At 42.0% G+C, this 17,162-nt stretch overlaps 1 protein-coding gene across 3 annotated transcripts in view; it reads left to right on the top strand.

Annotated features, from left to right (window-relative positions):
- Ets98b (DNA-binding protein Ets98B) overlaps positions 1-17,162 on the top strand; it is an 82,884-nt gene that overhangs the window by 41,808 nt on the left and 23,914 nt on the right. For all 3 annotated transcript variants that reach the window (XM_076894348.1, XM_076894347.1, XM_076894346.1), the window contains 2 exons: positions 14,872-15,257; positions 15,438-16,108. In XM_076894348.1, coding sequence (XP_076750463.1) covers positions 14,872-15,257; positions 15,438-16,108 — 1,057 coding nt within the window. The remainder of the gene's footprint in view (positions 1-14,871; positions 15,258-15,437; positions 16,109-17,162) is intronic.

Here is a 17,162-nt window from a genome sequence, read left to right on the forward strand (position 1 = left end):
CCGTGTGGCTGATTCTACTTACAATTAGCTCGATCCTCGTAGTCGTATACCACTGTTGTCTTTCTATTATACTTTGACTACTTGATTTTAGTGTAGCTAGAAGTAAATCGAAGCATTGAAATTCAGACAGGAAGACGGTTTCGAAGACTTGAAAAGCGAGTCCCAAATTTGCATAATGAGGATATTTTTTATATTTTTTTAATGCAAACAATATACCCTCCTCTCTTTTTTATCAACGATTTCAAACCCAGTAAAATGAAAAGACAAACCTCCCTATTTCCACATAAAAATTAGGATATATTTATATTTTTAAACAATTTTAACAATATAAAATAATACAATACTGATCGATTCAGTATGAAATAATTCATGTACAATTAAGTGCTTTTTAACACAACAAAGTTTGTATATAGTTATCTTTGAAATAGGACGCGTATAACTTCTCCCGCACTTAAATACGTGGAGATCTCTCCTACCCATGCGTTGAAGTCTCCGCAAATCACCGCGTAAGCGACGCTCTGGTTCGTCCGCGCTCGTGTCGGTTAAAAAATTCCCACACTGTTATTTGCTACGATTAATATTTCAATTTTGACAAATGTTACAGTTACCATTATGCTTGTAATTTCGAAATCTGTTTTATAAAAAAAATGATACGATAAAGAGGACTATTCGTGATTTCGAGTCGAGCTTCGATCGACACGAGACGTTTTGGTGTTTGTGCCTGCAACAGGTCGAATCTATAACGTCCACAGGGTAAATACAAGGAGTGCACGTAGCTGTTCTAGGACAAGGCCCACGCAAAGTTCCGGTATACCCTATAGTACGCTTAATAACGCGACCTTAAGGGCCGCTCAAGGCGGACAAACTTAAAGCCGTCGTAACTTCTTCACGGTGATGCACCGATGGCATTACGGGCCCGCGTTATGCCCCTATTATGCGGTATTACGTTACTATTTACGCTATCGCGATTGCCTATCTATTTGTCTTGCCCCGCCTTTCGTGTCCGCCTCTTCGTCTTCTTCTCGATTCTTATTTTTCACCGTAACACGAGCCTCCGTTTAACATGATCGAATTTCCGAAAGAAAAAGAAGTACTGATCTTCGTTGTAACTGATAGAAAGTGTTTGCAATTAGCAATTTATAAATGGAACAGTAAAATTTCATCTAGGAATTAATTTTACGCGGGCCACACTGAAACTCAGGGCTCAGTGACTTGTATTATATTCTCGATGAATCTTTGTCTCCGTGAACAAAAATAACAAACTCGAAGCGTGGAAAGTTGAATCGTTCGAGGACATCGCCGTTGAAAATTGAGGATATGACAACCTACGCTTGGACGGGGAACGAAACGACGTCAGGTGTGAATCCGTTCAGTAAAAAGTCCAGTTAAGTAGTAACCAGTATCGAAACATAAGAACGTCTCAGATATCTCGTTTAATTTGCGTTAAATTGAACGAACATAAATAATACACGCGATCTTGCCAGCGTACAAACATTACTCCTCTCGACGAGCACCAAAACCTACCCCTTTTCGCGTGTTTCACCATCGCTTTTTTGCACATTAGAAACTCCTCCTTCGTGGACGTTCCACCACGACGCGTGGTGGATTTCTACGCAGCTACCGTACGAGCTAATAGAATTTACGATCACCGCGAAATTCTACAATCTTTTTTCGCTACTCCGCTTTATGCATCGCTGCGGCCCGATAAGCTCGCCTGGCGGTGCTCGACGAAAGACAAGCGTGAGAATAAAGAACTGCGATAGGCTCGCAGTTACGTTCAGTCATTAATACCCGCAACAACATCGTTTAACTAGCCGAACGCAGGGAACTTGGAACGCTTTATGGTTCCGAGTACGCAGTATCTGCCTTGTTATCTCTCTTACCTGCGAATCGTCACGTGGATCGAAACATTATTGGAAGAGGGCTGCGCTACACGGGAAAGGGTCGCGCTATTATCGCTCGGATTCATTAAGTCGGTTCGTTAAAATGGAAACCGTGTTATAAAGAAATCATCTGAAACTTTACACAGAGTTAAATCGAAATCGCGTGATAGAACGTCGGGCGTGTATAAATGAATTTCTTCCCGTGATTACGTAATCTGGGGATCGGTATGATCACATCAGGAAAACGGGCGTAATAAAATTTATAGTACAGTAGTTGAATGTTACACGAAACTTACTGATAAGGGGAGTTATAAAATTAGCAATTAAATTCCTTTTAACAGAGTCACCATTATTGCAAAAGCTCTGCGCCTATTATAAATGCCGTGCATGTACGCGTACGTAGCCGTGTGCATTCCTTGTGGAGCGAAGAAAGGTACGGGAACGAGCAGGGCCGTGTTTAGTCAACATTATTACCATTCGGAATCTTTAGCTAGTTTACCACGCCGGCATTCCATATAACGACGCCACGAAGGTGCAACGCCGATGGTTCGCGCCACGTACTCGCATTATACGCGCATAAGTTATGCACATTATCGTTATGCGCCAGTTCGAGCATAATTTCTCCTCTCAAGTGGTTCGTACTCACGCGCCAGACCCGATGTAACGTTACTTAGAAACCTCCGATTTCAGTTTCTGTACCCTCTCTCCCTCTCTCTCTACTTCTCTCTTCCTCTTTCTTTGATCTTGTTCTGCACGTCTATCGACCTGTTTTACTTGACTTTTCTTGCGTTCAGCTTTTTACTGCTTTCATTCGTTGCGGTTATTACGCGCGCAGAGTGGTTTTGTTAATTTCGATTTTAGCCCCTGAAAACGTGTGAAATATGTGTACTATTAGGGAATGTGACAAGAGAATGGAGAATTGACGAGAATAAGGTTTCACGGAGGGAATTTACACGTGTAGAAAAAATCCAAAGGTGATTAAGAAATGTGAAAATGAGAGAGAGATTCTTTTAGTGTTTCATCTCTAATTACTATGGAAACATGTTGTAGTTAATGATACATTCTCTCGATATTTAATGCTACAGAAAAGTTAGAAATTAGAAAGAGAAGAATTGTGTAATAAAAAAATAACGACTAAGAAACGAACGAATCGCACTGCGCAGGATACTCGAATAATTAATGAAGCGGGGTTATGTAATCAAAATTTTGTCCGTTGGCTCTGCTTTGTATATTCAAATAAAACGCAACGTGTACCGTTACTCTTCGACGCGAAACAGGTATTCAAATACGCACGAGGTTTATTTACTGATATGCACCTGCATACGTATCCCCCTCGTTTCTCTTTTCTGTCACGGTTTTAATTGCATATGGACCATCGCAAGGGAATCGTTTCCCATTGAATTTTTAATTTAATTTTAATTTGTGGTATTGTCTCGCTGACACTTTTAATTTCCCTTCAATTTTATCTGCTTTTATCGAACGGACGTGCACCTTTCACCTAGCGAGACCATCGAGGAAGAATAATTCATTGGTCGCAAGAACGTAAATTAATTCGCGACAGGATATAAATTGCAAATAATTATTAATTATCAGATAATTTACATTACAATTTAAAGTATTTATTATCGGTAATTTCAATGAGCTCTGCCTTGCGCCATGCTACATCACTGTAACGTTATGCGCTGATAAAAAAAAATTGTCGACCATTGAACGTTGAATCTAATTGAAATTGGAGAAGCATCGTGAACGATACAGTTTAAGACGAGGAATTATGTTTATAATCAGCCTTCTCGATGGAAGTATCGGTGATGCTAGTTTTAGACGGTTTCAGCCAATCAAAATGGCAGGGACCACCATTATAAGGTCATCGTGGCTCGTACGTTATAGATCGCGGTTATTCGATAATCGAGACGTATCGAGGGGTTCGATCGGTTTGCACGGTATCCTCGCGGTTGTTGAAAATAATCAAGGTAGCATCTAAGTAATTTTCATAAGGCTCGCCGGTAGAACGCAGAATCTTTCCGACCTTGCAATCGAGGAAGAGGAAAAGGTTAGTCGTAAAGAATGAGAAACGGGAGAACGCGCATTTTTTTCCTCTTATCAAACCACTTTGATCCTCGTTGTCTGGATGTAAAAGATGGAGGAGAAACGAAATGTAAACAGAGATATAAATAACAATCGAATGGTTTTATTTAATTATTGGGAATTTTCATGAAACGATGCGAATGAAAAATTATGCAGACATGGATTTAATTTCAAACGATATTAATTCGAAATTGGAAATCGTATTTCGTAACACTCGAGCTTGAAGTAAAGCTTATTACAATGCAGTCGAACAAATATACTAATAAAAAAAATAAATAATTGCACGATTGTTAATGTTGAATCTATAATTAACCGACTACTGTTTCTAGGAAGGCACGCAAAAAGAAGTAAAAGAATGTTTCTCGGAAGCAATGAATGAATTTATGTAAATCGATGATCTAATAGGCTCAGTGAAGTATGAGAAATATTAGTGCTTGAATATTCAGAAATTTCAACAAAATTCTAATACTTTTTTCTAGATAAACACATTTTATTCAAATTCAACATATAATTCCTTAATTACTGGATAAGTAGATGAATTGCAATGTACACACGATTTTATTCAATTTGAGAGCAACGGATATTTCTGCAATTAGACGTGTACAAAGTATGCAAAAATATACGTAGAATATATAAATATTGCAGAGCATGCTAACTAGAGCAGTAATGAGCAACCTGCTATATTACGGGTTACCAAGCTATTTATGCGATCGATTTTTTGCTGAGTTGTACTATTTTTTAATTTAGTGTAGCAAGTATATAAATTCATCGACTAATATTCTAAATAATTGTTTGATTCCCATAGTAACAATGCGATTAGAACAGCAGTATCACAAGAAAGACACATTTTTCTTCATCTTGCATACATCTTTTTATTTGTCTATAAAGTATTAAAAAAGTATAAAACAGGATAAATGAAAAAGATACTATGAAAACGACTAAACTGTACGATTTTAATCAAGTGCAATAACCTCGATATAAACCCAAATTTATATGTGTTAAATATGGTCGGAAAGATATCCCAACACCTTCAGAACAGAAATTCGTTTCATCCTAAAAATATTTAGGCGCGTTTAATTTCTCGCGAATGCACACGAGAATTCGTATCGAGACTTAACGAGAGTGATAAAAATTGAGGATCGGTTGGCAGGCGCGAAAACCGATGGCTCCTCCTCCCTAAAAGAGCAAAGAAAAAGTAGGCGGTGGGATGATCGCGAGGGACGATGATCTTAGATAGTACGCAACTGTCATGGATGGTACATGTGTTACGGAGCGACGGTCGTTCACGTCCAGTTCAGGTACTCGACCGGCCGCGTAATCACGTCAGATCTCCAAGTGAAGTGTTCAGTGTTCGAACGGCATTTTCGTGGCCCGAGCGTCGAATTAAAAGTCGAATACGACCAACGCTCGATTCGTGGAACGATAATTAAGTGACTAATCGAAGGATGAATGCTTCTAATCGCCTCAACGCGTCCAAGGAAATCTCGATGGAAAGTTCAACCTTCTATAATTGAATTTTTCTTGTTAGTGAAAAAATTGATTACGACTACTGCTAGTGTTCTATTCGATTCGATGACATAATATGGATTGTGTAAAGTATAGAAACAGGAATAAGTGGTTTTCGTTGCCTCCCGTTTTATACTCGTGCAAGGGGTGCAAATATTTTTTCAAACTTTTCTAACTTTTTTCAGTTATAGATGGAATTATTTAATTTACATAATGAAATAAGTGTTTTAGTGACGTACAATTGTTAACAGTGTTTCGAATACAACTGTCGAGGCAGAATCTGATGAATTTCACGTGATTTGGTGATAATTTTCGGAATCTATTTAAAGTAATAGATAATTCACATACATATGCATACATACGTGGGTTATTTTTAATTGAACTTTCGATATTAGTGATTAACGGCACGCAGTTGGTGGTGAAAAATTGTTGAAAAGAGAACGGCGCGAATTAATATCGTCATTCGAATTTACGATCGATTGTCAAGGCTGAGTTAATTGAATCTCGCATTGAACATCACTTCCTGATTCCCGATGCGCCTGCAGATAATTGATTCCATTCGACGACATAAATTACTCGAGCGGTTACGTGATTCCGGTAAAGCATCCACGTAATCGATGCCCCCCTACTTACATCGTTCACTTCCATTATTCGCGCGGAGAAGATTCAAATCAGCCTCTTTGACGTTCGTATGGATTCCCATTATTTATCTGATTTATGCTTACCTCCAATATCGCGTCACGTACGCGTATTGAAAATGCGGCTGTTTCGAGAAAAAGTATTCGAGACTTGTTTGAGATCTGCAATTTTTCAAACTGTCCAACGGTATTCCAAAGATTCGTCGAAGGAGATTGCAATAACTGGGATTAAGTCAGAGAAACTTTTTTTTTCAATTCTTAAGCATTTTCATCTTCAGCCAATATTTTTACATTGCAAAACTTTTATGTAGGTACAAATTACTTATATTTTACAATTTTCTTGAGATTAATGCAATTCTACAGATTTTCAGAATAGATCAAAGGTGCGAGAATTTAAATGAAATTAGTTAATTAATTTCTAAAAGCAAGACTACTACTAACATTAAAATATAACTCATTGATTGAGAAACGCAATAGGAGAAAGGACAATATTGCAAAAATCATTGAAGTTCGTGAGAAACCACCCCCGACGTTTCTTGACAGAACCTCGTCCAAAACTTCTACGCAAACCGCTTCTAGTTGACGCCATAAACAGATTTCGATGAAATCGCCGGGAACTTTACCACGCCAAATCGTCGGAATTTTTCCTTAACGAAAAACTGCAATTCCTTGAACCAAATTTCCCATTCCACCGAAAAACCGCAGACCGCATCGATTTCGTCAAAAACAAGGGACAGATTAAACCCTGTGATTCCAATTATCCGATTCCTCGCCCCTCTAATTCCGCGTAATTCGTCATTGTCCAGCGAAACCGCTAAACAAACTCCCGATAATCACGTTGCATAATGGCCGCCGCGTAATTGCCCCGAAGAAAGAAGATTAATCGATCGTTCCTCTTTTTTTCTTCTCTTTCCACGCTACCATTGCACAATCCTTCAGCCCGTCGTCGCCGTGGTCGTCGTCGTTCCGCGAACCCACAAATCAATTCGACCGGCGACAGATTAAAAATTGCTGATGGCCAACCGAAAGAGAAAAGAAGAAAAAACGAAAGAAGGAGAAATGGGGTTGAGATGATTGGGGATGAGTCTCCTCTGGTTTGGAGCGTTATTCGAGGCGTTATCGCATCAGAAACGAAGACAAAGCCAGGCTCGATCGAGGGCTGGACGATTTCTCGGCATTGTCGGCCGGTTCGATCGGGTGTCGAATGCGATTCGAGCGGGCTCGTTAAGTCGTCCCAGATGAGGCCTCGCGGCCCGTTCCGCGCCGCCTCGGATGGTAATTATCCCGGCGAGAAGTATGCGGATCGGCGCAGAATGTCATGACAGGTAACGGTACAATCTTGTGACATTCGAGCGTATTACGTGTCGCCGTGGCGCGTTCCGCGTTTCGTACGTTCATGGAAGTGTAGCGAGCTGGATTCCTGAATGCGAAATCGTCTCGATGTTTTGGTGCAACCAGAGACGACGCCACGCGAAGTTTCGACGGGGACCACAGCGAAAGAGAGAAAGTTGAAAGCGAGACTCTGCTGTTGGCCACGGGACTCGCGGGTTTCGAGGAGAATCGCGGCGAATGATTTTATATTTAAACGGAATTGGTGGAGTATCTCGTGAGAGATCGAAGATATTGGAAACAGGTGGCAGTGAAAGTCGATTGGCCGTGGACGAGGAGGAAAAATTAATTTTACTTTGAAAACTACCCCTTTTGTAAAGAGCACGCTATTATGTTTGCAGAAGTATTTATAACCCCATAATTTACTATTTGTAATGTACCAAATAATTTTTGTGGGGATATCATCTATTGGTATATGTCGCGTATAAGAAAATCCACCCCAGGCTGACAAATAGTAGAGCGCCCACCTGAAAATTAGAATCTCAGAATAGAAATAAAAAACGTGTGATCCACGTGTATTTAAGTTAAACTAATTACGTAACGGAACGTTGAAATCAATTGAAATTAACGTCCATGAGAATAGATAATCTACGAACGCCACGTGTACTATCGGAATGACGTTGTCTCACGAGGAAATCCCTCACGTGAAAAAATGTTCACTAGCAATGGGTGACCGTGATCGAGTCTCTCTGCAACTCTAGTGCGACAAAAAGTTGTAACGATTGGACACTTCTTTTACACGCATACGATGGCCTTGCATCGTGTGCGTCGATCGAACAAGCATAGTTTGCGATGAACGCGATGATTGAGAGGTGTCTCGCGGGTTTTACGTCTTGGCTGTGTATTAATTCAGCGGAAGCACAGTTATGTGTTATTTCGCTTATGCTCAAGCGTTTTACAACAATTACGTGGAAGAGTTCCGAGGTGGCATTATTTTGCTTTTCAATGAGGTTTTATATAGCGATGACGTTAGACGTGTAGATCTTTCTGAATGATTCTGATGTTATTGACATACACTACTTGCCAGTGACTTAGGATCACCACTTATTTTGAGGGGAAGTTAGAAATTAAAAAATATGTTTTTCGAAGTATATTATATAACCTTATATCGAACCTTATTAAATTGAATTCTAACTTTTTTAATCTAAACAAAAATTATTGAATTTTTAAACTGTTAAAAGATGGAATTCGTTTCAAACTTTTGTTGAGTTTTATAAAAGTAGTATAGATTTATTTTAATATTATTTATTAGGTTCAGGAAGATTTTTTCTTTTTAAATTTAGTCTTCTATGCTATATATATGTTGAACAATCGTTTTTTTTATTAGAACGTTTTAACACGAAATAAAAAACATAAACCAGTGACGTCCAAAACAATGAAGGCACTTGAAATGTACTCATCCACTCGGTTTATTCATTCTCGTGTAAGTGAAGCAGATCGAACACCCGAATACCATCAGGATTCAATTATGCAGACAATATTCCCTTATTGCTTACTTACAGCCGAACCTGTCTCGTCGAGATCGTTTCAATCGTAAAGAAGATGTGCGAAGGTTTCGCGTCAATTTTTCTTACCGCTTCGCTCAAGGCTGGTTAATAACCATCCAAGCGCTTTAATTGTTTATAATATGAGTTGGCTGGTGGTTAAGTACGAGCCGACGACGGGGAGTTTGCAAATGACGCGCGTAATTGGGCGACTGAATGAACTCGATGAAAATAGCGTGGGAAGTTCGCGCGATGAAATTCTTGCGGTTGCATTTCCGGATTTTTCGGTGTCTCAAGACTGCTTTCCAATTTCTGAGATTAATGTGAACGAAATATAGATTAGATAAAAAGTATCTATAGAAAATTTTCAAAGCACATTAAAGATACTTAAAATGGTTTCTTCAAGAAGATTGATATTACGAATCGATCTGCATCGAATTCTAAAGTTAAAGGATAAAAGAAAACTTACGGGATTATCTTTTCATTATTTTATGCTCGAGAAAATTGCTTGTTGTATAGAATTATGAAATGTTATTAACAGTGTAAACTTATATAATGAACGACAGACTTTGATTACAAAATTTTTAATCGGGACACCGCGTTACCTAATGAATTATGTTACATTAATCTCGTCGTATTTCTATATTTCATAATGTATTTAAAGACAAAGTTGAATTTAAAAAGTCAACAGATATCTGACTCTATCTCGAGCAATTTATTAGGTCACTTCTCGAATTGAAAATAGCTTGAAAAAATTGTTGCTAATTGTTGTAAAATATTTTAGTACGAGTTGAAACGATCTGTTTCAATTGAAACGCGAGAAAAAGAAGTTGGCAGAAACTGATGGAGCCCTGACGTCATATTCCTTTCTAATTTCGTTACGTCACGACAGATTAAGAACCATCCAAGGTGGATGGTCCTGTGAACCGTGCGATTATTGTCCTTGAACCTGCCTGTTGTTCTCTCGTCAGGTCACTGAACCTCTCGCGAACTCTATTTCGAGATTTCATTTGTATCTTTTTTCCGGTTTAAAGTGCCTTCAAGAATTATATCATAGCGTAAAAATAAAACAAATGGCGCGGAATATCTTGCCCAATACATCATTTGGTACATCAATGTTGGTTACATCATTTTGCCAGGGGGCGAAATGTTTTTCGAAAAACTGTACTTTGACACTTCGAAATTATATCGGAGAAAAATACGAAAGATGCTTTCAAAACAGCGATTCTCGATCAATGGTACGCGAATAATTTATGTGGCATTTGTTTTCATAAATTAAGTCGAACCACGTGACCAAGTGTTTTAATTATTCAGCTCCAATTTTGACACTTTCCATGTATAGGAACGTAATTATTAGTTATTGATTCTTGGTTGTACATTAATATATACAAAAATGGAAATCAGTGCTGTGAAAATTATTTTCCAATTTGCGTAGAAACAAATTTGTTAAACATTTCAAATTTCATTTACTCAAAAGACGTAGGTACGATGAATTAACTCTCACATGTTATTTTTAAACTTCCACGAACCAAATTTATCGTCACGTGCACGCGGAAATCAATTAAAGGGGGCATATCGACGTTGGACGAGCGACTTTCCCCGGTGTTATCGCAGGTCAGGATTTTTTAGCGAAAAAGCATTATCGTTCGCGCGCAAAGTCCGTTTTGGCCAAAACGTTGCCGATTACGAAATCGTGGCCGTGGTTGTCCCGTGATCGTCACGGAAAGTTGCGAATTCTGGGAACCCGCTTACGAGAAAGGTGCATATCGCCGCGAGAATGATAGTTTCCTATCGATCTTGTCCGATTCGAGGCTGGACTTTGACGGTTTACATTTAATCGACTCAATTTCGTAAACAAAAAACTTACGAACGAGATTACTCAGAAACTAGCATGCGCACCGTCATTGATAATAATTTAGAACCGATTGAAGCGTAACACCCAATTTTTTTATACCCAATTTGAACGCGACTCTCTGAATGACAACAAAGAAAGGTTATTTATTGTTTGGCAATGATTGATCACAAATTAGTGATGAATCACTACCTCTTATCGAAGCTTAAACGAATCGTAGAAGATTCAAATATTTACGTAATACAGAAACTCTGCTACCGTTTTGAGCCGACCAACTTTTATTTCGATTTCATTAGCACGAACACAAAAAAGAAAAGCATATCTAGTATATATATTAAAAATTTTATTTTATCCGCTACTGTATTTCGCGACTGCACAAAAACATGATTAACAAAATAAAATTCATTTATTCCTGCAAACTCACGACCCAATCGCAACAGAGAACGAAATTACGAATGCAAATGTGCGATAAAAATCTTCCATCTCAGGTTTAATTCTGTTCGTCGCAAATTTTATAACAAACAGACAAAAAAAAGTCACGGCATTCAACTTTCAAACTGTATCGTCAAAAATAGGCCGGACTTCAGTACCGCGTCACTATCTTAATATTCATTATCGAAAGCGAAAGAAACGAGAGCCCCTCCTCCTCTTTCTCCAATTATATGAAACGTCTCAGCGGGAGGAGTACGCCGATTAATATCGCGGGCGAGATCCCGCGGCAAAAAAGAAATCATTCCCACGAGTCGATTCATGGCCAAGCACGAGCCGTTAAGATGACATTTTATCTCTCGCTGCTCCCCGCGAGGATGCCCGCCACCGCCCGCAAAAACTTGTCCCCGAGACGAAATTAATTGCGGCCACGAGCCCCCGCGCCTCGATTCCGAAGGGTTCCACGTCGAGGCGGCCGCGTTTTTCTGGCCGACGACTCTGCCCGGGGCCGATAGGTGTCGATTTCTCGAAAATGATGAGGTCGGATCGTGACTCGGTTGGAATTCCGCGTTTAATGCACGAGAGGAGAGAATGCAGTCTCGCCGCGTCGTCGACTGGCCGATGCCGGTGACGTCAATGGACTGGTCCTTAGGAAAGGCCAAGGAGATAGCAGGAAATCGAGGAAGCCGTAAAAACTCGTCGTTACGGAGACGATTTTGTGGTACCCGCCAGTATGGCAAAAAGGAGAGTTCCGTTTCGAGCGGGTATATATACTACAAGATCGGACTGCTCGCTGTTTGCTGGTTAATTAAGCGGTCTGTGTGATACCGTCCGTTTCTACTGTCGAGGCCTTCGATTACAGCCGCTTCGATCGCCCGTGAGACGTCCTGATGGAATTTAGGATAACGCGATCTGACTAATTAATTGAGGATATCGAAGAACGTCGATGATGGAACGCGTGCAATCGTCGTCGTATAAATCGTTCGATGGAATTAATAAACGCTTCGGATAGGTTTGGCATCCTCGACTGTGCGAGGATCGTAAGACTCAGTGTAATTGTAGGCACTCGCAGGCGTGCTTAAGATATCGATAAGATGCAGCAGGCAATTTTGAATACAGAAGCATTCGCTACCAGAGAAATCGGCCATTTCCGCAATCCCAGGCATCTTCCCGTTCGCGTGAAGATGGTGCTGGAAAGGCCCGCGGCGGGAGGGTTAAAGCGCCCCGTTCTTTCGCGCTGGCGAACCAAGAAAGCTTCGTCCAAGAATTCCATCGTCCATAGATCCCATCAGCATAGATAAACATTCTCTTTCCTGCCGGGACCTTTCGCGGGAGGCTAGGCTAGAAGTCGAGAAATAAGCGGTTCTCTTTTGTGCCTCGACCTACCCGTATCTCTCCTCCTAGAGCTCGTCTCTCTTTCTCCCTTACGCCCTTTTATTTCTCTTTCCCGTTCGTGTCCCTCCCTCCCTCTCTTTTAGCCTCTATCTTTCTCGAGCCAGAACGAAGTGTACCCACACGGCAATGATGTACACTGGTGCCCAGTCGGAGGAGGGATGGTATTGTGTCTCTACGTGGGTACGTACAGCGTAAGCGTGCAAATCCGCGGCGGGGCCTCGTGTATGGGTATAATCGTTTATTTCGCGTCGACCTTTGCGGGGCACTACGTCAAAATGTCAGACGCGACCCCGCCTGAGCGTAGGGAAGATGCACTGGGAACGTTGTAATGGGCTTACAAAGCGTAACAAACTGATGCGAGGTCAAACACACGACGGGCAATAAACACACGGAGAGATAAATGGGCCCTTAAGGTGCACGGGCGCACCGCGACGCGGTGGAAAGTGTTCCGTTTCGTTTCGTTCCGTTCCGTTCTGTTCCGTTTCGAACCTCGCGCCACCGGGGCCTCGTCTTACCTCAACCCTTTTCGCATTTTTACTCCGCCGCGGCGGGGCTTTCTTTCGAGCCTCGACCGGGATAATAGCGAGTCGTTAGCGATTATTTACAGGGAAAGCAACGGAGATATTTATTATCGCGCCGGTGGATCGCGAGCCCGCCGCTATTTTCGCGCTACGATATTCCGCGGCCGATCCTATCGAGCCCCGCTGATCCCGTGAACCCCCCGCACGACGGACTGCCCGGGTGAAGTTTTAATTACCGAGCGCCCCTCTTGCTCCGCCGATCGGTGAGAGCTGCTCTCATCTCCGCTGCTTCTTTTCATTCGGACCTGAGGAACGTTTCGAATAACCTTCCGACTCTGCTGTTCAAATTAAGTATTAATTGCACGCTGTTGTTTATACTTTTCATTCGAACAGGGAGGTTTCTTTTGTAATTAATCGATGCGAGCCAGGTTTCTGAAGCATCCATTAAAGTCTGTTTTTTTTCTTGGATAAGAAAATGTTATTCTATGGGTTCTCAATGAATGATCTTCGTACCATTTTGACCACGTCTTCGCTTAATTACATCCCATGAAGTATACCTTACTGTTTAAACAATTAATTGAACACTTCTCTCAAAATATAATTTTCATAAGTTGCTAGTGGTTTAGTTCCAGATAAGAGGAACAATTTAACTCGACAATTAAAATTGACGATGTATAGCCAACGTACACGTTACACGATAAGTGCGCATACTTGTCCATAGCGCCAAGTGCTGCTGCACCTTCCGCGTTTATCAGCATCCGCAAGAAATGGCTGAAAGTATTCCGAGCTAGCACGACAGATAAGACGCTCGCAATTACGCGTTCGTATCGGAATGATCATGACGTTAACGTTCGAATTAGACAGTTGACAGAACGATATCGCGACCTCGGCCGCTTGGCCAGTTTCAGAGATGGGCATGGAGATCGCCCCGAGCCATAAGTGACTTACGGAGCGTAACAAACTGACGCGAGTTTAAGTACGGGACGGGCAATAAACACGCGGAGAGATAAATGGGCCCTTTGCCCGTCGTTCCAGCCCCGAAGAAAGTGTATCATTTCAACTAGATCTTCCCAGTTGTACGTGCGAACCGAAATAGAAATCGTGGATCGCGGGAATGTTGCGGACGCTGCAACTGCTGATAAAGCATATTAAACGTTCGATAAATGAAAAATCGAATGCCATCCTTATTCGACGTACCTTGATTGCTATCTGAAGATCATAATAGGACGATCATTTTTTAAGAATTGATTAGGTATCGTCGTTTGATTCGAACGTCTGGAACGTATATAGACTAAAAGTATTGAGTTAAGGACGTAGCCATTTTCCATACAATTAAATTTATTTCCTTCTGTTATACTTTAATATATCATTATTACTTTGCTAAGATTGGCGATAGAAACAGAAGTACGAGGATAGGCAAAATTTGTAAAATTACAAAATTTACATAGATTATATTTTAACGTCGATTAACAGCAAGTACTCTACATCGATGCGATTAAAAGCTGACGCTCAAAGACCCACAATCCTTTAATTTCAAAGTAATGTAATAATTTCGCGATGATACAACGTGCTACAGAATAATATTTGAACGCGAGGAATCATCTCGGCGAGAAATGAAAGAAATTCTTTCCAGAAACCCGCTCGGAGGGAACGAGAAACCTAATCAATCTTAAAACACCTTTGTTCCAGATGCCACAGACAGTGCCTACCGCAGCCGGCTACTCGCCGTCATTCGACTACAGCACATTCCAATTCGATTTGTCCCTTCTTTCGGACGATTACTCCGCGGCGATCCCGCAGAACACGCTGAAACCGGCGCAGATCAAACAGGAAGCGCAATCACCGCGCCCCGGCTCGCCGACCACTTACTCGAGCCCGCCTTATACCGGCGCCGGTGGTGAACTGTCCCCGAACTACTCGCACGAAGGTTCACCGGGGTATCCGACCAGCCCTTACTACGTGCCCAGGAGCCCTCAAAGCGCGCAATTTTATCCGACCAGCCCGGAACCAACCGCGAAACAGCCGGTGAAAAGGGAGAAAAGCCTCGATCTTCTGGCCATCTTGCAAGAGTCCAGGTAAATCCTGTTAAATCATTTCGATATCATATCTCCAACACTTTTGCATCATTAGCGTCTATGGCGTAATTCGTAAAATAGATAGAATAGTGGCTTGTAGTTGAAATTTCATATTTCTGCTAACTCTCGATATTAAGCCCCACGAAATAACACGCAACCCCCCGCACCACCCGTTTTCAGACTCTTGGCAGAGAGTCTGGGCTACAGAGAGGATTCGACCGATTGCACGGTGCCGTGCACGCCGCCCAGAACCGAGGAGGACATCTACAACAGCCTTGACGCGGACTTCTTCGCGAAGAAAGAGGATACCGCAGTGCAAGGACACCCGTTGCTGAAGGAGATCCTCTTCAAGGAGGAGCCACGGTCCAGCTGCGGCAGCGCCGCGAACAGCACCTCCTCCTCGTCGCTGTCGTCCTCCTCGTCGAGCACGTCGTCCACGCCGGACCCAGTGGAACTCGAGAACGGCGGCTCCTCGCTGAGGAGCTTGCTGTTCAAGGGCGCCAGAAAGGATTTCGCGGAGACCGCCGCGAGAACAAATGCTCTGAAACTTGAGAGAATACAGGACGAGGTCAGGAATCCCCTCGAAAAGGAGGAGGAGCTGTTCAAGGACGGACAGAAGAGCGATCACCAGTTGCTCAGGGAGGTTCTGAGGGATACCAGCTTTCAAAGGAAGTACAACCTGAGACCAGTGGATCTGGGCAGCGTTGGGACCGGGTTCGTGGAAGACATGGAAGCCGGCGAATGCGTCGGTGACCTGACCAGAGAACAGATCGAGCCTGTCCTCAGCTTGGCCATCCAACAGCTGCAGAAGGACTTTGATAATACCTGCGTGGCGCTTGGTATTCATCCTGGTGAGTGATTTTTACTTTCTCCATTTCATTTATTAGTTGAACAGAGAAACGAGCTTGCACTTTGATACTTGTTAAAAGCCCCTTGCGTTTTCAAGCTTTTTCAATGCAGTCCAACGAACTTTTTATCAATATCACAATACATAAGTTGTTATGAGAAAAAATATGATTGAATTTTTTAAATATTTAATGCACATAAAAGCACGTAAATCTTGAGAAATACGACGCAAGGAATATTACCCTTGAATTATCGAGGAATGAATTTCTTCTCGCAAATAATTCTAACTTTGTACCTATCCAAATGATCAATCACTCTACGAGACGTACGCGAAGATTTCCTACAGAAGAAGTCCTCCTGCGTCTCTAATCGTTCCTGCAATTAACCGCTAAAAGGTGCGAAAAGACGTCCGCTTAATTAGAATGCTTCGTGTCAGCCATTAATTTCGCGCCTCCTTTCGAACTTGAAGAGAAGTCTGTACCGTTATAACGTGTTTAACGATCGCGCCAACAAATTGTCGCATAATAAATAAATAAATCGGGAACAGACATAGCGTCGACAAGCAATACGAAGGTGCGTGAGCGTCCATTAGACTCATAGACCTTCTTGCTACCTTGCCGCGGGCGAACGTCCAGCGTTATCTTCGTGAACGTAGGAGCGACCGGTTCGACTATTAGTTGGTCGCATGATGTCATGCTCGGAATAAGTTACGGAGTCACATCGTGCTTTCACGAGCGGTTACGAAATTTCGAGGCACCGCTCAAGGCCGCCACGGCTTACACTTCCGCCAATTTTCTATCACTTTCGTGGTGAACGTGGACGCCATTTTGACGCGCGCGAGGCCCGCCACGTTTCCGGCCAAACGCTCCGAGCCGCGAGAAAAGATTCACGAAGAGGAATCAGCTTTACGATCGCGGGTGTAGAAAGTTTGACAGTGAAATCGAAAGTAACTGTACTGATCGCGCGTCGTGAAACCTTGCTACACGTTTGTGTACGTTTCAATGAAGAAGAGGCACAAATTCGTTGCGTTAAACAATCGGTTGTACCATAAGAGACAGC

The sequence above is a fragment of the Xylocopa sonorina genome, chromosome 4 (assembly GCF_050948175.1).
Source record: "Xylocopa sonorina isolate GNS202 chromosome 4, iyXylSono1_principal, whole genome shotgun sequence".
NCBI lineage: Eukaryota > Metazoa > Arthropoda > Insecta > Hymenoptera > Apidae > Xylocopa > Xylocopa sonorina.